The 22362-nt window shown below is 39.3% G+C and overlaps 1 protein-coding gene and 1 pseudogene across 5 annotated transcripts in view; both read right to left on the reverse strand.

Moving 5' to 3' along the window:
- Positions 1-512: 512 nt before the first annotated feature.
- Positions 513-655, reverse strand: LOC136675316 (5.8S ribosomal RNA; annotated as a pseudogene).
- Positions 656-7752: 7097 nt separating this feature from the next.
- The window catches only part of katnal1 (katanin p60 subunit A-like 1), a 32541-nt gene continuing 17931 nt past the window's right edge, over positions 7753-22362 (reverse strand). For 2 of the 5 annotated variants that reach the window (XM_066651392.1, XM_066651389.1), the window contains exons 6-10: positions 18932-19090; positions 18474-18600; positions 18250-18384; positions 15850-15976; positions 7753-10160 (exon numbers count right to left, since the gene is read on the reverse strand). In XM_066651392.1, coding sequence (XP_066507489.1) covers positions 9935-10160; positions 15850-15976; positions 18250-18384; positions 18474-18600; positions 18932-19090 — 774 coding nt within the window. In that variant the 3' untranslated portion in view covers positions 7753-9934. Of the gene's footprint in view, positions 10161-13512; positions 13764-15849; positions 15977-16052; positions 16146-18249; positions 18385-18473; positions 18601-18931; positions 19091-22362 lie in introns of those variants that run through there. The other 3 variants (XM_066651390.1, XM_066651391.1, XM_066651393.1) reach the window with 3 other exon arrangements.

A 22362-nucleotide genomic window follows, 5' to 3' on the forward strand; every position in this document is an offset into this window, starting at 1 on the left:
CGATACCGGGCCTTCACCATCTATGGAAGACACTTCCTTGCAAAACTTGGTCCCACGTCCGCACCGAGACCAAACGGACTTCAGTACGCTACATTTCCCGGCCCACCCCGGTCAGGGGAAAGAGGGATTCAGCGCTGGGCTCTTCCCTCTTCGCTCGCTGCTACTAAGGGAATCCTTGTTAGTTTCTTTTCCTCCGCTTACTGATATGCTTAAGTTCAGCGGGTTGTCTCGTTTGATCTGAGGTCGCGCTACGAGGCTGTTTTGCGGGGCGCTGGGCGCGAACCCCCCCGCTGCTCGCCGTATTACGGTGCCCACCCTCCGACGGCGGGGAGCCCAGCGGGGAGAGACGATGACAGATGGGACCCGGACCTAATGGCTCTCCCTACGTCCGGAGCTCTCGCCACACGGTGGTTTAAGAACCGAGTCTGGGTTTAGGAAGACGAAGGGCCGTCCGAGGTGGAGGTCCTGCGAACTTCCAGCCGCGGTCTGGGAAGACCGATCAATGGGTAAAGCGACCCTCAGACAGGCGTGGACCCCCACGGCCGCAATGTGCGTTCGAAATATCGATGATCTGTGTTCCGCATTTCACATTATTTAACGCAGTTTACCGCGTTCTTCATCGATACACGAGCCAAGTGATCCACCGCTAAGAGTTGTATCATTTTGCCCGCCCTTACGGATGGGACTTTGGGTTAAAGCCTTATGAACAACAGAATGTAAGGGTTTAGGTTAGGTTCACGTCCCTTGGATGAGATGGAAGGGATTCATGAACAAAGGAAATTTTATGGTTGGGTGACCCCGGGCTGGGGGTCATTAAACCCGGCTTGGCATCCAGATGGATCGCCTCAGTGGTGCCCGACCTTCCCTTTACATGTTAGGAGACCAAGACACCTGGGGGTGTAGATGGCTAGCATGCGCTCTTAACCTCGCTGTTTCCAGTGAGGGCCGGTGGTTCGCTTCCAAGTCCCCAGCAAGGGGGAAATCTGAAAGATCCCACTAAGACCGGCGTTGCGCCGGTTCACGCCTCGGGGGGTTTCTCAAGTTTGATGTAGCTTGCGTACGGGTCCCGGTCTAAAGTTTGTAGCCAGTGTGCGCTCTCCCCCCGGAGGAGATGAGCGGGCCCGGTGGTGTGCTCCCAAGTCCCCACGGAGGGTGAGGCTGGATGGAGATCCCACCTGTGTTCCACATCCAGGGCTCATCAGCCCCTTCAACTCGTGCACGGGTCTTAGACTATTTATACGGTCTGTCTTTCGCGAAGCCCAGGGAAGTGCCAATATACACCTCCCGATCCCTGCATGCGCTCTTAAGCTCCGCTCTAACCCGAGAGGGAAAGAGTTTCGCCCGTGGTGCGCTCCCGTCCCCTGGGGGTTACGGAAGATCCCAACAAGGCCGGCGAACACCGGCCAATGCCCTGGGGGTTGCATTAGCCCCTTTGAATCGCGCATGCAGAATTAAAGCCTTTAACGATCAATGGTTTGGTTTAACAACCGGCAGGCGGCTCCGTTATCACTCGAGACCCCCGCGAGCGGGGTGGTGGCCGGCAACCTATGCACCCAAAGGCGGTCCTCCCATAACCCCGAGTTCTGAGGTCGGCCCGCTCCGTCCCCCCCCGGAGGGAGACTCACGTTAGCCGACTACGAAAGGTGTCTGGGGTCCATACCTTTAAGGTACCCACCGGGGGATTTGGCCTTGCTTAAAGACCGAGTGGCTACTGGCATGGAGGGCGGGCACCCACCATGGCCAGGTCACCGTTAATGATCCTTCCGCAGGTTCCCCTACGAAAACCTTGTTACGACTTTTACTCCCTCAGGATATTCTTTTTCCCTTTTCTCCTGTAAAAGTCATTGTGCAGAAGAGACCGTAGGTCGTACAGACTCCCCACTTGGAGGGTAGATGGAGTTTGTGTTCGTCTCGGAGGACAAGATAAATTACACCGATTGGTGTAATCAAAAACGGGTTAGTCAAAATTTCAATTTTCCCAAGTTATTTTCACACTAATTTGCATAATTTGCAAAACCTACTTTTGCGAACTAGTCCGGGGATTTTTGTCCAATTCTCTTGAGCTTGGTGCCAAAATGTGAGTCTGATGGTTAATAATTATCAAAAAAACCTTAAAATTTCGATTCAATATGGCCACCATATGCAAATGAACCTCTTCTGCTTATCGTATGTTTTACTTATAAATTTATAACAATTTCAAACTTTACTCAAATGTGTTCAAATTTCATATTCTACTTCCAGATATGATTCTGAGGTAGCATGTCAAAGGAGGAGCCATTATTCATATAGGGGGCGCTGTAAATGCTACAAGTTTATATCTCAGAATCCGCAAGGCAGATCGGACCGAATGCTGCTTCTGTGGGCAAGGCTATAAGTGAAACAATTAAGGACAATTCGATTCAGGCAAAATTGTGATCGTCATAGGCCAATCAGATGACAGCAGATGTTTGACAACCTTAACAAGGTCCAATCATCATGGGATTTGAATGGTTTGTCCTTGGTGGTTCTTCCTAATTCTTTATTATAAAGAAGCATATACAATATGACTCTAATCCCCCAAAAGGGGTGCTACAATTGGACAATAACTGATTAAATGGACTTTGTGTTATAGCGCCATCTAGGATTGCAGTGGCACCACAATTTAATCATGTCATCTGATCCTCATACTGATCAAGCATGTGCAGTTTTGAAATTTTTGGGGAAAGCGTTTTTGAGTTATAGGTGCATTTGTGATTTCTAGAATTCATGCTGGATCTCCATTATTGGGAGGGGCCTGTAAGCCACATAGTGATGAAAGTTCAGCATTTTATTGATAATTATTATAGTTCAGGTCTTTAGGATTTGGCTGATACCACATATATCCATGTTAGGAAAATATCCATAGAGTAGTACTCCCTTAAATAGTTCTGTAGGTGCATTTATACTATAACTGCTTGGCAACACTATGCTACAGTAGTAAATTCTTTCACCACCAGATAGAACTAAAAAACTAAATATTGTTTTGTTGATCTATATGGAGGTTAAGATCCTTTTCACCTGCACACATCAATGGTCATACCATATGAATATTTATCATAATTAAAAATTATAAAGTCACCTCTTCAAGTGGCCATTTACCCTTACAGTACATCAGAATAAAACAAAACATAACAAAAGGTATTTCCCGATTAGTTATAATCATCAAATTAAAAGAAATAAACACTTGAAATATATGAGTCTGTGTGTAATAAATGAGTATAATATAAAAGTTTAACTCTTTGAATGGAATTACTGAAATAAATAAACTTTTTCATGATATTCTTAGTGCAATGTGTCATATAATTACAAATTTGTCTTCCGCATTTAACCCATCAGTGGCAGTAAACACATGCACACACTAATGCACTAGGGGCTGTGAGCACACACCCAGAGCCTGGGGAGCATTTGAGGGTTCAGTGCCTTGCTCAGAGAAAAAAAATATATAGGTGACTATACACAGGCAGATTACACAAGTTCACAGACATGTATTGAATGATTAGCAGTAAATACACTATATAAAATATATACAGACAAATAAAACTACTACAAACCAACAACAACAACATTAATAATAATGCACTAAACTGATAAAAAGAATTGCAGGAATAATTCACTGAGAATTATTAATTCAGTTAATTATTAAAACACATAATTTAAATTAAGCATACATATCCATTACATACATATTATTTTGAAATGGCACATCAGAATGACTTGATGTTATGTGAGTAACATAATGAGTTGTTGTACTATCATTATGAAGTGAAATTGTTCTGTGCAAACTAATGGTTTCTAATTCATTTCTGGATTGTGGAGAGACCTCAGAAATTTGAAAGGCATAAAGTAGGATGCGGATGTTCTATTCCTGCAACATATTAGGGTAACACTGAATTATTTTTGCTTTTCACAGATTCTTGGAGTGTACCACGTAGTGAAGAACTAGTCTCAGCAACAGATGCTCTGCCCATAAATTGATGGAGAGTCTCATACTTTCATTCATTCATTCATTCATTATCTGTAACCGCTTATCCAATTCAGGGTCACGGTGTGTCCAGAGCCTACCTGGAATCACTGGGCGCAAGGCGGGAACACACCCTGGAGGGGGTGCCAGTCCTTCACAGGGCAACACAGACACACACACATTCACTCACACCTACGGACACTTTTGAGTCGCCAATCCACCTACCAGCGTGTGTTTTTGCTGATACTTTCAGCACATGTTAAATAATATGTATCAGTCTTTTCCCACATGAAAATATTAAGTCCAAATATAGGTCCACCTTCGCCAGTGATTACTGAAGCCAGCTTGAGAACTGATCCAGCCCATTAAACAAAACAATTTAAGCAAAAGAAAACACTGCTTTAATTATAAAATTAATTTAAAAACATAGATATCTTGGAATACCATGTAAACATTATATATGGCAGAGTACTGTATTTAATATGTTAAAAACCATTGTCAAATCAAATTAAAATGCCCAATCAAAAATGTCCCAAAACTATGGACCAAGTTTCAAATGTTACTGTAGTGCACAATGTAGGGCACAACATTATGGTTTTCTGCACTCACATAGTGCATTGTATTTTGGATTATAAAACAATTTACATTCTGTTTTTAGGGTCACATCGTCCTGTTGAGCTTGTGCATGAAGTGTAGTAGTCATATTTATTATCTGTGCAGTACACTATTTAGGGAAAGTGGCACTATTTGGGACAGTGTTGGTTAAGACTGAGATATTCATTTAAAACCAACCATTTAAAAAAAATCATTAAAAAGTCATGAGCTGAATCTCAAATGTGTCCCTACACCCCATGTAGTGCAGTAATATAATGATTTCTACACTCTCATAGTCAAGTCAAATCTATTTGTATAGTGCTTCTTACAACCTGATGATGTCACAAAGCAACTTTAGAGAAATTGCGAAGCTCTTTCGAAGCTGGAGAAAGAAACCTTGAAAGGAACAAGACTCACAAGGGGGACCCATCCTCCTCTGGTCAAACAAATTATAAAAGAGTTTAAATTTAAAACTGCTGGTAGTAGCAGCCTTGGAGTCTGTATAGATCATGGAGGTCTTTCGTAAAGGTCTGTGATGAATCAGTCCCAACAAATTGCCAGAAGCTGCAACATGGTGACAACAGGGGCCACTGATGTGGTGTGAAGGTACAGAGTGTAGAAGATACTGGGAATGGCGGGCTGAAAACTTCTCAAGGCAGGTGAGCAGGTACCTCCGGCAGCCATAGTCCATTGTATGTTGGATTATAAAGCCATTTAAAATTGGTTTTATGTTTATGGACTCCTTGTGGAACTTGGTGCACTTGGTCTGGCTGTACGCATGACATATTTTATTTGGGTAAATGCTATGCCTAACATGGTCATCATCCTTTCATTTGAAAAATAACCCTCATATTTGAAAACACATTTACCATATTTTAGCTTGACAGACATGTCACAAAAATATCTTTTTCAAAATTCCAGCATTTGGCAAAAAAAAGAAATATTGTTGTATTCAGTCACAATTTTTTTTAGATCAAGTAGAGGAAAAAAATATGGAATCACTTAATTCTGAGGAATAATTATTAATTATTATGGAACCACTCTGTAATTTGCAGTTCTAAAACAAATACCTGCATCAAATTAAATCTTCTAATTAGTCTATAGTCAAAAATGAGTGCTCCCACCTTGGAGCGCTGTTGCACAAAGCAGATTGGCAAGAATCATGGCTCCATCATGAGAGATGTCAGTTGAAACAAAAGAGAGGATTATAAAATTTCTTCAAGAAGGTAAATCATCATGGAATGCTGTAAAAGATGTTGGTTATTCCCAGTCAGCTGTGTCTAAAATCAGGACCATGTACAAACAAAATGGGAATGTTGGAAATGGGAAGCATACTGGTAGACCAAGGAAGACATCAAAGCGTCAAGACAGAAAACTTAAAGCAACATGTCTTGAACCCAGAAAATGTACAACAAAACAAATGAGAAATGAGAAAGTGGGCGGAAACTGGAGTCAATGCCTTTGTCATTAGTTAAGTTCATGTCTCAGAGAATTCAAGCTGTTCTAAAGCCAGAGGTGGTGCAACCAAATACTAATGGTGACTGACTACAACATTTATATCCTCTATATCTCCTTTTTTTATTGTTTCTTAACACAAGGTTGTAAATTTGAAAAAAAAAGTTTAAGTATTTATCTGTGATGTATTATTTTCTACAAAATTAAACAATTGAAAGAACATCCTTCAAGAGTGGTGATTCCATAATTTTTGCCAGTAGTTCATGTGTTGCTCCACAGTTTGTGTTGGTCATCCTCGGCCCATATGCCGCTGCTAGCTGGATATTTTTAATTGGGGGACTATCCTCAGTCACAGAGACAACACTAAGGGGTTTAAAATGAATGAAAGTGGACTAAAAGTATGCGCAGCCAAAAGATGGACTATAGTCTCTAATTGTTAATTTACAAAGTGCTCCTGTATGGTCAGTGGTGCTGAGAGAATGGACAGTCAGTGTAGATACAAAGAGCTTGTCCTAATGTTATGGCTCACTGGTGTATAACACATGTTCATAGTAAATGTTTATACCCCACAAATTGCCCACTGTCACGCCCTTGTCCTGTTGTGTCTGTTTTCCCTGCCATGGGCTCTGTTTGTTATTGTTCGTGTCTCCACCCTTGTCCCGCCTTTGTTCCTCCTCCTCATCAGTGTCCTCGTCAGTCTCATTTGTAATCCGACCCCCTAGTTATCTTTTCCAGGTGTCTCTTGTCTGCGTCATGTATTTAAGTTCCCTTGTCTCTCTTCCTCTTGTCGTTCATTCGTTTCCACTGTCATTGTCATTTTGCTCCCTTCAGTCTGTCCGTATCTCTAGTTTATCTGTATCCCTCTTTAGTCTGTTTAGCTCTCTAGTCTGTCTGTACCATTAGCCCTGTTTAGCTGTCCATGTTTTAATTTAGTCTGTTTAGCACTCCGTGTCCAAGTTGAGTCTGCTTAGCTCCCTTTGTCCATGTCTCTGTTAGCTCACTGTTTGTTGTCTTTCTGTCGAAGTCTCTGTTTTGTTATCTTTTGTTTAAATAATAGTTCACTGTGTTTTAGAGAATGCATCCACCTCCGTCAGTCCGCCCTCGCAGTCCTGACACCCACCTATTATTTCTACCAGACTATAACCTGCCCTGAGTGGGATGATAGTAATATGGCAGTCTCCAGAATAGTAAGGAGACTGGATGTAATATGGAGTAAGGATGGGTAATATTAAGTTTAAAGGTGTGTGTTTCTTGTCTTTTCTTTCTCTGGAAGACATGAGCTAAATAACGTTTGCATTAAAATAATAGCTTCAAAACCATTGTGATACTTCACTGACATGTAATAGGGAGAATAACACTATCATTTCTACTGTGGGCTCAGCACTGCATAAACTGTATATGTAACATTTGGAAGAGGATAGGAAGCCAATGGATAGAACCAAACAATTTATTATAATGTAGTGTATGTTGTGTATACACCGTGGTATATATATAAATATATATTTATATATTGTGTTTGTAGCGTTGACCTTATTCAAACTCTTATGATTACTGATATTTGACTAATGATAGTAATTAAAATTTTATAATTGGCTTCAGTAATTAAAATGTTAACAATTAGTTTGAGAATGAATAATGACCAAGCTAAGTGAGTTCTTCAGGATCTTCAGACTTTTAATGAACAGACTCCACACACTGTGATTTCAAATAATGGAAATATTTATTAACAAAAAGAATATTTACTTAACATAGCATAATCTCAAAATCTCACGGCATCAACGCAGGTGAAGCCGATTCGAATTTAAAGATAAGCTAGGCTCTAGGACTTGTGACTAATGTGTTGCTAACTGAGGTTTTACTTAATGTAAAAATTTATCAAGGGACTTAATTAGGCACCAGCTTCTGGAGAGTGAATGAATTTTGGCTTGCTTACTCTTTTTGCCGTTTTCACCGAGCCGTCGGGTCCCGCTGTTTTAACCTCCGTGCTCCGAGTTTTGCTTCTTGTCCTCCCCTCGACGTTGAAGGTAGGCTCGTTGGGAAGGGGATTCCTTCCAGGTTAAGTCAGACACTCTTGGCCTTAGACGGGGCGACGTCGGTCGGGAGTTCCCTTTCACGGAGGATTGCAGGCCTGGCTGGTCTTTCCCCTGAGAAAGGGGAGGCGTCTTCGGAGTAGTTAGCTCGTCACTCGAGTCTTCAGAAGTAGTGCCCTCAGAAGTCGGCTTATAACGCTAATATATCCGCTATCAACTAATCTAAAGGGGTGATATCTTATTCTGGCCACGAATAAGTTTCACCTGCTTTGATCACTCGTGAGATTAAATTTAGGTTGGGCGATAAAACATAAACACAATAAAAAGAAACAAAGGATCATTCAAAATTACGCGACGTTACTGGTAAATTTTCTTTCACACTCTAGCTGGCGCAAGACGTCTCCTGGGAAGCTGAGCGAGGTCCTTTTAAAGTCTTTGTTCGTCGGCGTAAAGAAGAGAAAAACGTCTTGCTTGGAGAGGTTGAAAATTAGAGAAAGAGCGTAAGAGGGAGAGAGAGCGCGTAAGAGCGCGCACAGTAGAGTTCGGAGAAAGAGGAAGAGCGTAAGAGGATCAGAGCGTAAGAGCGTTCAGAAGTAAGAGAGATCAGAAATCAGTCGACACCCTCTTTTCAAAGATAGCACGGTCACGCCCTATTGGGAGGTGTCCTTCCTTTGATTGGATCCTGGGTCCACGTGACTTGTTTCACGTTTCAGAGAGAGAGAGAAAGGATACACGTATACACAAAATTGAATAACATAGAAATTACTTATACATACTTGTGGTATAGCATAATATGTGTCCTGGATTATTAATATCAAACATCTACGTGTATATATCTTGGGTACTTTATGATTACATACCACTACAATATTATGTTAGAAGATATTAATTCGTTTTCTTAATTAGAGACAGAAATTTCTTTCATGATTGAAACAGTAATACAAATCACTTCATTGGTTGGTAGAGGTTCATCTGAGGACAACAAAGAGTGACATTCATACATATCGCATACACATAATTGGAATTTGATTATTTCCGTTAAGTATTTAGGCGACCTTAGGCGAGACGTGATTGTGGGTCCATGCTGTTCGTCCTTTGCGGATGAGTTTCCAGGAGTTCAGTGCAAGGTCAATTCTGGGGCCATCTGTTTAGTTTTCACACGAGATAAGTTTCGCCTTTTAGGCGCCACGGCCATAAAGCCGAATTGTCACCCACAGTTATTCCCCACTTTGTTTGTTCTCCCCTCTGACTAAAAGCATAATAAGATGAGGGAGGGTGTCGCTGGAAAGTGTCCTGCTCAGTCTTTGATGAGAGTTTGTACGCACACACAAAATTCTGTGGAATGTGGGTTCTGTTCCAAACAAAAATCCTTGTTAAAGTGGAGAGTTCCTCACTCAGAACTTTTTTTATTTCTCGATTTGATCCATACTCCACTACATAACTGTCACATCAGTAACAAATAAAATACAGAACACACAATATCTAACATGGAAAAACAAATACTGTACACAAAACACACAAATTTGTTTAGCCTATCTGTATTTAAGAGACTTTAAGACTAAAATGAAAACAAAAAAATAGGTGATTAGCAGATGATTAAATCAAGAAACTAAATGAGAAAACCTATTTCATACCACACTGTGCAACCAGTGTGTTACAGCAGTAGTGAATTAAAGGTTAAAAAAGCACAGAGCTTCTTTCCTTTATCATATATCTAAATTTAACTGGACATTGGCTTAGTACTTCCAGCCTTCCAAGTCTGAAACACTCTGAGCGAGAAGATTTAAGCTTCATTTAAGCTATTGACCTTCACAGAACATATTAAACTTCCCAAGTTCAGTTTGCTTTTCTTTCCGGTGTGCCTCAAATCACATAATCAAACAGAGCCAAATTCATTCATCCATGTCTCATATTTCTCCAGATCAGCAGCAGAGACAGACTTGGAGATCTTTTTGAGAGCAAGTTCAAAGTCCTCCATTGTGACAGGCATCTGAAGTTCATCTTTGGAGAGTGCCCGGATCTCTTCTGGTCCGAGGCCTTGAATCCGCCGACGCATTGCCATCATGGACGCATCTCTGTCAAAATATACTGTTAGTGAGGGCCTAAAATGTAAAAAAAAAAAAAAAATAAAAAAATAAAAAAAAAAAGCAGTGACAGTATTTCCTCTCTAATTAATTGTTAATATTTTTATCATTTAAGTCAGTAATAATAATAATAAATATTATAAGTTATAATCACCATTAAGCATAACCAGCTCGAATACGGTTACTCCGCTACAAGCATAACAAGTGCAGATGTTTCTAGGTAGGTGTACTTTTCGATACAATTATTTACTGATGTCATTTCAGTTGTTTAAAGTGGTGACTGTATGGAAAGCATTTCTCATTGTTATTCTCATTGTATCATTCTGGTACCACTTTTAAATAAGACTACACACTTAGGTCTATAACTACATCCATCTATGCTGTTAAACCTGTCAGGACCGTGGTGGACTGACAGAGGCAGACAGACTTGCTAGAACACAATTACTTTTATTTAAACAAAATATAACTAAACAGAGACAGACTTGTGAGCAAAACACAGGTGGAAGCAAACCGAAGCAAGGAACAGAAAAGACAAACAGACTTGTGCAAACGAAGCAAGGAACAGAAGAGACAAACAGACGTGGAAGCAAACCAAAGCGAGGAACAGACAAGACAAAAAGACGTGGAAGCAAACCAAAGCGAGGAACAGACAAGACAAAAAGACAAGTGAAAGTGGAACTAAGGTGGGACTAGGGCGGAGACAAGAACAACAACAAAGAGCCATGTGCTATGTGAGCATATGGTGGGAACAACAGACAAGACAGGGCCAGGGCCAGGGCGTGACACTCAGATCGTTACTTAGTGATTCATTGTGAAATGGGATGTACATGAAATTATTAAATTAAAATTCTCAGGTCTTAGGTAATTATTTGCTGACATTTTCAATTAGTTCTCTGAAACTTTCACTATTAGACAAAAAAGTGTTACAAATATTTGTTAATGACTTATGTTTACAACCTAACTAATAACAGATTTTGAAACTATTTATATACCTTTATAAATGTAGTCTTATTTTAAAGTGGTACAGTGGTGTATATACTTCAAATTGTCCTTATCTATTTTATTTCTGGCTGTCCTGTTTCTCTTTTATCCTTTAAATTTTCCATGCTAAATTTTATCTATGTGTGGGCAGCCGTGGCCTAATGGTTAGAGAAATAAGCTTGGAACTGAAAGCGTGCTGGTTCGATCCACATGACCAGCATAAAAAATCCCTCAATATCCACAGGGCACCCAGCCCCCACACAGGGTTGTGTTATTTGGAATGTGGTATTTAGCACCAAGCTCAAGGATAGCAACAAAAAGAAAAGCTTAGGAAGTAAAACAGTAAATTGCTTAAGTAGGATAGATCATTATCTCTGCACCACACAGTTTAAGAAAAGCTAATTAAGGAAATCTGACTCAGGTTGTAAGACTCACATCATGACTAAGGATTTTATGCTGCTTGACCAATACGCTGCTTGATCAGACCCAGTGGGTGAATAACTAATTAGATTAGATTAGATTCAACTTTGTCATTACACATGTACAAGTACAAGGCAACGGAATATAGTTTAGCATCTAACCAGTGTGCAGTAAGCAGTAAGTGCAGAATGTACAAATATAGAAGATATATGCATGAATATGGACAAATATACATGTGAATATATTATATTTTATAAAATAAAAATATATAGTTTGGCGAGAAAGACATGATGTGCAGATGGAGTAGAAAAATGCTATAAACATGATATACAATGGATATATAAATACTATGAACATGATATACAGATAACTAATTTACAGGTTGGGTTACCAAAGGAGGGTTGGATATGTTTACATTAATTGAATGTCCAGAATATATGTAACCCAATATAATATACAATTATGTACAGTGTAAAAATAGTTTACAGAGAATGTAGTGCAGTCAATGACCAGATTACGGATGAGTGTGTGTTATCGGTGGACAGAGTTCAGTAAGGAGACAGCTCTGGGGAAGAAGCTGTTTGTCAATCTACTTGTCCTGGTCCGGAGGCTCCTGACGCGCCTGCCAGAAGGCAACGAAGACAGCGTTTCTTCTGTACTTCCTCAACTGATGGAAGTGAGGTCCCTGTAATTTTTGCAACAGTGCAGTTCCCAAACCAGACTGTGATACAGCTGGACAGGATACTCTCAATTACACAGCGATAGAAGTTTACCAGAATGGCTGGAGACAGATGTTGTTTCTTTAGCATCCTCAGAAAAAAGAGGCGCTGGTGAGCCTTCTTGACCAGGCTGGAAGTGTTGGAGGTCCAGGACAGATCCTGGGTCGTGCATGCCACCTTTCTCCCTCCTGAAGTCTATGATAAGTTCCTTTGTTTTGTTGGTGTTAAGAAGCGGGTTATTGTCAGTACACCATGTGACCAGATGTTCTACATCCTCTCTGTAGGCTCATCATTGTTGCTGATGAGGCCAATCACTGTGGTGTCGTCAGCAAACTTGATCATAGAGTTTGATGCATGAACAGTCTTGCAGTCATGAGTGAAGAGGGAGTAGAGAAATGGGCTTAGCACACAGCCCTGGGGCACGCCAGTGTTGAGTGTGATGGTGGAGGAGTAGGTATGGCCTGACCTAACATGCTGAGGCCTGTTGGTCAAGAAGCTTTTAATCCAATAACAGAGAGAGGAGTCAATGCCCAGATCTCCAAGTTTAGTGACTAACTTGGCTGGGATTATTGTGTTAAATGCTGAGCTAAAATCAACAAACAACATTCTAGCGTATGTGTTGTTATTATCCAGATGTGAGAGCACAGTATGTAGTGCAATGGAAACAGCATCCTCTGTGCTTCTATTATTGTGGTATGCGAACTGATGAGAGTCCAGTGTAGGTGGGAGACAGACCTTTAGTTGAGCCAGGACCAGTGCCTGGGTGAGAGACGTATTGAAGATGTCCGTAAAGACTCCAGTAAGCTGCTTCGCACATGCTTTCAGCACACACCCGGGAACGCCATCTCTGCCAGCAGCCTTTTGTGCGTTGATCCTGCTCAGTGCATTGTAGATGTCAGTAGAGGTGAGTGTGAGGGGCTGAAGGACTGCAGAAGATCTGATATTGTTATCCGTCTCCCTGTTGTCTTTGTCAAAACGAGCATAAATATAATTTAGCTCATTCAGAAAGGAGACATTTGCAGTTATTAGAGTGGATTTGCTTGACTTGAACTCACTGATGGCTTGAATACCCTGCCATATGCGTCGGGGATCATAATTGGAGAAGTGGTCCTCTACTTTAAGCTTGTAGCAGTGCTTAGCCATCTTGTTGCCTCTCTTCAAATTTGCCCTGGATATGCTATAGGCCTGTGCGTCACCTGATTTGAAGGCGATGTTGCGGGCCTTTAGCAGAAGACGCACCTCCTTGTTCATCCATGGTTTCTGATTCGGGCATGTGGTGATCAACTTCTGTGTGGTAACCCTGTCAATGTTGGTCTTGATATATTCCAACACAGAGGAGGTGTATGTATCAATATCCATGTGCGAGCCACAAGTAACCTATGAAGCAAACATACTCCAGTCTGTGTGATGAAACCTGTCCTGAAGTACAGAGTCTGCCTCCGCTGGCCGCACTTTGATAGTTGTTACTGATGGCTTCACACGTTGGATTAGTGGAGAGTACCTGGGAATGAGGAACAAAGAAAGGTGGTCTGAATTCCCCAGGTGCAGGAGGGAGGTCACGGTGTACGCTCCAGGGACGCTTGACATGATCCAGAGGTTTGTCTCCTCTTGTATTGCAGGAAACATGCTGGTGAAATTTACGAAGCGCTATCTTTAAGTTAGAGTGATTAAAATCACCAGCGACTACAAAAGCAGCCTTCGGATGAGCAGTCTGTTGTTTGCTAAAGGCTGTATAAAGTTCATTTATAGCTAGCTTGGTATTAGCATCCGGTGGGATGTAAACTGAGGTTATGATGATGGAAGTGAACTCCCTTGGCAGATAAAAAGGTCTGCATTTAATCATGAGAGAGTAGTGTCTCCCAACAGTGGAAAAGTTTGTGCACCAAGCTTTGTTAATATAAATGCACAGTCCGCCACTTAATGGTTTTGTGTCTTCTAGTGTTAGAGAAGCAAACAAGTTTTATTCATGTTTCATTTTTAAAAATAATTCATTAATTCATTTACATTTAGATGTATTAATATTAATGTATATATTTTATATTTTTATTTATATGAATTATTTCATTGCAGTGTGAATAAAACATTTTTTTATACATTTATTTATTAATAGGCTTATTTTTTGTTTATCTGAAGCTTGTTTCAGTTTGTTTCTAACTGTATATATAGCTTTTTATTTATTTATATAAGTGTGTGCTTAAAACACTTAAAACTTTTCCCACAGGGAAGCTGATGCACAGATCAGAGCCTAACCTGTACAGGAATTATTTATGTAAAATATTTTATATTTAATATAAAATATTCCATGTCAAAAACAGGACAATTACAGGAAATGTCATGAAAGGAGGGCTCTGGAATTCGATCCGATACAAATAATTATTTTTTTGCTGTGTTTAAATGACAGCAATAGGCGCTTCAAGTGCTAAACCAAAAAGATAATGATAATTCATGCCATTTCAACACTTTTGTACACTCATTTCATAATTCATTTGTACACAGTACACATTTAAAAATGATGCTTTTACCAGGGTTCTTTAGTAAAAGAAAATGGTTCTAAATAGAACCCTGAACATTTGAAGAAACATTAGCATGATTAAAGGGTTTTTTGCATCATGAAAGTGTACCAAAACATTTCTTTTTTTGTTACAATTTCAAGCTTGTTACCATAGAATCGTTTTTGTGCCATATACACCCGTTTCTAAAAGGCGCTAAATAGAACCATCATTAGCAGATTCTCCATCAATCTGAAGAACCCTTTCATAATGCAAAAAAAAAAAATGAATCATATTAAATGTTCATCCAATGTTCAGGGTTCTATATATAAACATTTTCTTTACTAAAGAACCCTTATAGAACCATAATTTTTAAGTGTGTGTGATAAACACTAAACTGATATCTTTTTGTTTTACGGATTAATTAAGGTAATTTTACTTCATGTGCAGTGACTGCAGTCATTAGTACCAGAGTACATTACATGCGCTATTTTAAGAAGTTTTGGCAAAAGGCTGCCTTAATCCCAGTGAATGAATTAATTATTTCCTGCACACAGATTTGTGAAAATGGGAGCACAATTTGTAAATCTTTCCTTTTAATTATATAAAATATGCCCATGAATTGCTATTCATTCATTTGAATTAAATAAAACATGTGCACACACTGCAATTCATTCACTCAAATGAATTAAACTTCCCCACTAATTGTAAATCGTTCCCTCTTATTAATATTTGTTTCAACCCACTGCCCCTCCTAGGCTCTATAGGTATAGAGTGTATAGGTACACACATCAGATTGGTGGCCAATGAAAGAATCCAGCAAGAGCTGGACAGAGCTTCAAGGAATGAAAAATCTAACTGTGTTCAGGTCCTAACAACAACTGACGAATTATGAGTAAACAACGTTTAAAATTACTACTGCCGTTGTTGTGGTTTCCAAAGCCTGCAGTTCCCAATAGAGAATGTGATTTGCATTGTCAACTGCTACATTTCAGGGCAGGGGGGGAAAACCAATCAGGGAACAAGCAAGTATACCTGAGTAAAATTGATTAGAACAAGTAACATGCAATGGAAAAATATAGCTGCTTCTTCGCATACCTGCAGACATTAGTAATGTCAGCACCGGAGTAGCCCTCAATCTTCTCTGCAATGATAACCAAGTCGACATCAGGTGCCACTTCCACCTCCCTCAGGCTAATCTTCAGCAGCTCAGCTCTGCCTTTTGCTAAAGAGAGTGATATCAGGTTCAATGCACTGCAATATCAAATTGCAATGTTATGTTTATCTTGTTCCAAACACACCTGATTCAGCTCATAATGGTGTTGATATGTGGTTAATGAGTTGAATCAGGTATGTTGGACACACTTCAGAACAGCAGAGGACAGGGCCCAAGACTACAAATACACACCCAAAGAAAAAACAATGTAATAAGTTTAATTTTTCTCCTCCTGCAGCACTGTGGACAAAACAAAACATGAAATTCACTACTTAAGGAAGTTGTGTAATTTTGTCTATGATATTTTATGTATGTGTTATGTCTCTCCGCCGAAAAAAATTGAATCCTCACACTTACATAATGTATATCCCACCTTTTTTTCACATTGCAACAAATAAACAATGTATAAAATTAAATATTTTCTGTTTATTAGCTAAATATTCTGACTTAGTAGAAAAAATACAATTTCAAAGAAACTGACACACTGGTGGTACCGTTTGATGTCACAAATGTACATATTTAGTGCCTTTAGAAAACATAATTGTACCATATTCTATATTATACCACTGTTAGTTCCAATGTGATTGGCTGAGAGATGTTCCAGGAGTGCCAATATTACACAATAATGGCACTCTGACTGAAGCTCTTCAGGTATCACTCCGCAAAATACATGTAACCTAGCAACAACACCAGCGCTTACAAGAGTGTGCCTGGATTTTTTCATCCAATGGGGAACCAGTTCGTTTTCCTTTCACGCACATTATTTTAAACAGAATAAAAGGTTATGGTGCAGTGGACCGTTCTGCTTTCTGATTTGTAAATAAAAGAAAATCGTAAATAAATAAAAGTAAATTGCTACGTCTATGTGTTTTCTGTGATTGTGTCGAGTCAAGTCGCATCTTTTTTCTCTGCTGCTCTCGTTCACCAGCTCAGCAGTACGGCTCTGTAGCAATAATCCAAAATGCTCAGTTTAACATAAACAGAGAGAACTTTCATTCTGGCATTGTTCAGTGTATGATATATATCACTACGATCTGAATCCACTGTAAACAATGGTTAAACCATGGCATTTTATTGACTTTATGCATTCATCTCTGCTTCTATCCTGACTCAGCCTGAAGCCTTAGTGTGAACACAGACTGGCTCGCTGGATAAAACCAAAGTTAAAAAATCTTTTAAAGTTGAAAAATCATTTCCAGAATCGCACCAATTAAAGATTCAGAGTTTGTTGAAAAGAGCAAAAAGGAATGTGTGACGGAATGGAACTATTCTGCCTCATGAAATGTTGATAAACAAACAAACAAACCATTTTTCACTGTCTTCTTTATCTTAAAACCTAATAATAAACGGCGAGAACAAACTGTGGCTGAACATGTAAATGAGTGTGTGGTGCCCTATGATAGACTGCTGCTCCATCGAGGTTACAGACAACAAATAAATGAATTAATTTTTTATGCAATTATACACAAGAGGCAGTGTTATAACATGAAATATTGGCACTGGTGTACTGATCTTCAGCACTCGGCCACACGTTATCTCACGTTATAGTACTCCCTCTCATGTATTATTGCTTAAATAATTAATTAATTTATTCATTGTCTGTAACCTGGAAGGTATGTTTACAGTATTTTATACATTTAATTTTCCTTTTTGTTTAAACATGTACCTCAAACAAATAAAATTAGATTATTAAAGAAAAATAAATGGGAAGTCCACGGAAGCCTTCCAAACCTCAGTATATCAAACTCAAAACATAAGGCATTACAAATTGAAAACTAAAGAGAAACAAATGGGTGAAAATGGGAGAGAGTGTTTGTGACAGAACTGTAAGAACACAGCTCGATGAATTAGGATTTTACCTATTTACAGGTCAAATGAAAACCAATACTAACACCCAAACATAAGGAAACAAGGTTAAAATGGGCTAAAAAGAAGTAATCATGGAGTGGAGATTATTAATATAAAGTGATATTCAGTGATGAATCAATGCATTGGCCATGGTGATGATTCCTGAACTGCTGATATAAGCCTGATACTAATAACCACCTACACTGGTATGCCATTTGTATTAAAACAAAAAAAAATTTTTGTTGTTGTTTTGGGGTTTTGTTTTTTGTTCCTTTGTGTTTTTAAACACAGGTCACATAGCGGCACGATATTATTTCCTTCTGGTTCCTTGTATTAAGTTTGTTTGTGTAGCTACTGTATGTGCGAGTGATGGTGAGGGTGTGCATCAAAGAGACACAGAGGGAGAGAGCAAGAGTATGACTACTTGACTATACCACTGGGTAAAGGAATATAGATCCTTTTCTCCAGCCTCCTCCTCAGTGCTTCATCAATGTCCCATGGAAAGTTTGTTGCAGCCAGAACCATCACCATTTTAGAGGGGTCGTCACTTTCTAATGCACCCCCTACACCTGCAAAAGAGTTACTGGCATAAGATTAGTTTACAAAACAACTGGAATTCAACATAACCCTAAATCTCAGCCAGTGGTCTCCCTCCTACCATCCATCTGCACAAGAAGCTCAGATTTCACTCTGCGACTTGCTTCATGTTCATCCGATGTGCCACGTCTCCCACAAATCGAGTCTATCTCATCAATGAAGATAGTTGTAGGGGCATAAAATCGAGCCTGTTAAATATAGAAGGCATTTTAGAAAAGCTGACAAGCATTACAAGAATTGAGGAGGACTTAATATAAAAAAAAACATGCAATACAATCTCCATTAAAAAAAAATAATCCCTACTATGTTTGTTGCAGAAGCTTGAACACAGAGGAAAGAGAATAGTACTAATTATGTTAATATTTCTGCAACCCAATGCTGAAAATCTGAATCTAGGTTAATCATTAAAGCTTTTTGCTAAAAACTTTAAGTTATTTTTATTCAGCAATTATTCTGAATTTAGTTAAATTTAGTTGAATTTAGAGTGTCTGGAATTATCGCCTAAATATAGTAGGTCACCATTTCGAAGAGCAGCCGAACAAGCTTCTCTGACTCTCCCCTATACTTGGACGTGAGTGTGGAAGATGATACATTGAAGAAGGTGGTGCCACATTCAGTAGCTACTGCTTTAGCTAGCATTGTCTTGCCTGTACCTGGGGGTCCCACCATCAGTACACCCTAAAAACAAAATAAAAAAAAAATCAATTATAAGCTAATGGAACAGTATTTATGTTCAAAGAGAAGTCTTCAAATGGACCAATTTCACATATCATTTCACAGGGTGCCAGTCCATCACAAGGCATCACACACATATGGACATTTGAATAACTAATCCATTTATTAGTGTGTTTTTGGATTGTGAGTAGAAATTGCAGCACTCAGAGTCATGACAGCTACATTACTTGTTGCTCCACTGTGCCACCCCAGGGGGGAAAAAAAATACTAAATTGTAACTTCACCTTTTACTGGACCATTGCTTTTGGTGTATCCCATTTTTCCAAAAAATGAGTACAAATAAAATTGCTACACAGTGTTTTTATTTTAACTGTAATGACACAAACCAATAAGAAAGTGGAAGAGTTTCAATAAAATAATCACACCACTCAACATGGCTAAACATGATATAGCAGCACCATAAAGTAGACTAAGACTATTATTGCCCCCCTCCAACCTGAAAATTAGATACATATCAAATAAAATATTATAGATATCAAGTTCATAAAGACAACCTCCATTATTAGTTTTTTGCTAAGATGCCACTGTGGCATCTTTAGGTGCTGTTTACTCATCATGTACAGTGCCTTGTGAAAGTATTAGGCCCCCTTGAACTTTTCAACCTTTTGTCCCATTTCAGGCTTCAAACATAAAGATATAAAAATTGTATTTTTTGTGAAGAATCAACAACAAGTGGGACACAATCGTGAACTGGAATGAAATTTATTGAATGTGTCAAACTTTTTTAACAAATAAAAAACTGAAAAGTGGGGCGTGCAATATTATTCGGCCCCTTTAATTTCAGTGCAGCAAACTCACTCCAGAAGTTCAGTGAGGATCTCTGAATGATCCAATGTTGTCCCAAATGACTGATGATGATAAATAGAATCCACCTGTGCGTAATCAAGTCTCCGCATAAATGCACCTGCTCTGTGATGGTCTCAGGGTTCTGTTCAAAGTGCAGAGAGCATCATGAAGACCAAGGAACACATCAGGCAGGTCCGAGATACTGTTGTGGAGAAGTTCAAAGCCGGATTTGGATACAAAAAGATTTCCCAAGCTTTAAACATCCCAAGGAGCACTGTGCAAGCAATCATTTTGAAATGGAAGGAGTATCAGACCACTGCAAATCTACCAAGACCCGGCCGTCCCTCTAAACTTTCATCTCGAACAAGGAGAAGACTGATCAGAGATGCAGCCAAGAGGCCCATGATCACTCTGGATGAACTGCAGAGATCTACAGCTGCAGTGGGAGAGTCTGTCCATAGGACAACAATCAGTCGTACACTGCACAAATCTGGCCTTCATGGAAGAGTGGCAAGAAGAAAGCCATTTCTCAAAGATTTCCATAAAAAGTCTCATTTAAAGTTTGCCACAAGTCACCTGGGAGACACACCAAACATGTGGAAGAAGGTGCTCTGGTCAGATGAAACCAAAATCAAACTGTTTGGCGTAAAAGCAAAACACCACATCACCCTGAACACACCATCCCCACTGTCAAACATGGTGGTGGCAGCATCGTGGTTTGAGCCTACTTTTCGTCAGCAGGGACAGGGAAGATGGTCAAAATTGATGGGAAGATGGATGGGGCCAAATACAGGACCATTCTGGAAGAAAACTTGTTGGAGTCTGCAAGAGACCTGAGACTGGGACGGAGATTTGTCTTCCAACAAGACAATGATCCAAAACATAAAGCCAAATCTACAATGGAATGGTTCACAAATTCCGAGCCCCAGTTCTCACAGATCAATTTTATTTTCACTGGAAATTTTCATCTGCCATCGGCCCAAGGAGCATAGAGACCTCTTCAAAACATCTCAGTGTAAAGTTATGAGCTGCCATTGTGACTCTGATAAAAATAAATGTGAAAGCTGCTGTAACTTAAGAGATTTTACAAGCAGTGAGTTTGAGCTGGATTTGAATGAGCTCTGCATTTTGTGGTGATATACATGACTCTCTGGCCAATCAGCGCTCTGCAGGGTTTATAATTCACCATTTAGTACCTACTCTGCACGGTTGGAGTAAGTTGTGACTAAAAACTTACCTGATTCCAGGGATCAGGTACCAGATTTGGCCAATGGAAAAGCAAAAGAGCCATGAGGAGTCAAGTAAAGTCGTGTAGTTTCCATGCAGTGGAAAAACATCATTTAAGTAAACTTGAAGAGCCACTACATTCAGAACATTTCCCATTTCCATTGCATAACTTTTATATATTGTCACTGTTCAATCAAAGACATGTATCTCCATTTTGGTCAATATTAGTTTACTAAATCATTTGAACACTGCAGTTGTCCTTCACACTGTAAACAAACATCATGATGAACGGACCAATAGAAATTATCCAGAATCTTTTTACATTGACTTCCATTGAAATTAAAGTTTTTTCCTTCTCCTATAAAGCTGCTATTCTGGAGATACATAATTTTGATTGAACAGTGATATGTTCCTGCAACCATATCTGTGTAGAACACAAATGTAAGGTCATTATCTTTCTGGCAGATGTTCTTTCTGGCAATATTCATTATGCCTGTACCAGTAGGAGCCTCAACAGATTCTAAGCATCCATAATGACCACAGAATTATTTTCTTTTGTCCTAAGATGTTCAAACGCCTTAAGATATAGAAAAGTTACGCAATATCACGGCACATTTTGCCATCTTAAGATGTACAAAAGTTACACGTTAACACGGATGGGACGTCAATATAGGTGTAAAGAACCAAAAGGCGTTCTATACTGTTTTTTTTTGTATATCCCTCAGAGTAAACTTAGCATTACTTATTTTTTAAACATTTTATATGTATAAATGTGCTTTCCAAGTTCACAAGGCATTGTTTGCGTATTTTATTGCTCAAAAGTTATTCAGATATACATGTTACTGCTAATCTTCACCTTGTTTTAAGCTTTTTTTATGTAGATTTCATTTCTTCATAAGGTAGGTGCCTGTGCATGTATGTATATTTGTATCTCAATGGCTTGTTGATTATGTAAATAAACTATATTACACTGTACATTAATTAGTTTTTGTTATTCGCTGTATTCTACACATAGAAAAGCTGTTTCTCTTTAGTATATTGAAGCTGGAGTGCATTACAATCCTGCTGACACAATGGTTCTCAAGAGCGGCTTACAGTTTCATCCATAAAACATTTTATATTATTAAAGGAAGTAGCATTTGGCCTACAGAAATGTGTTCCCCCTTTCTATATTAACGCTACTGTGAAGTAAAAAGACTAAG

Source organism: Hoplias malabaricus, chromosome 18, assembly GCF_029633855.1.
Source record: "Hoplias malabaricus isolate fHopMal1 chromosome 18, fHopMal1.hap1, whole genome shotgun sequence".
In the NCBI taxonomy this organism is placed as follows: domain Eukaryota; kingdom Metazoa; phylum Chordata; class Actinopteri; order Characiformes; family Erythrinidae; genus Hoplias; species Hoplias malabaricus.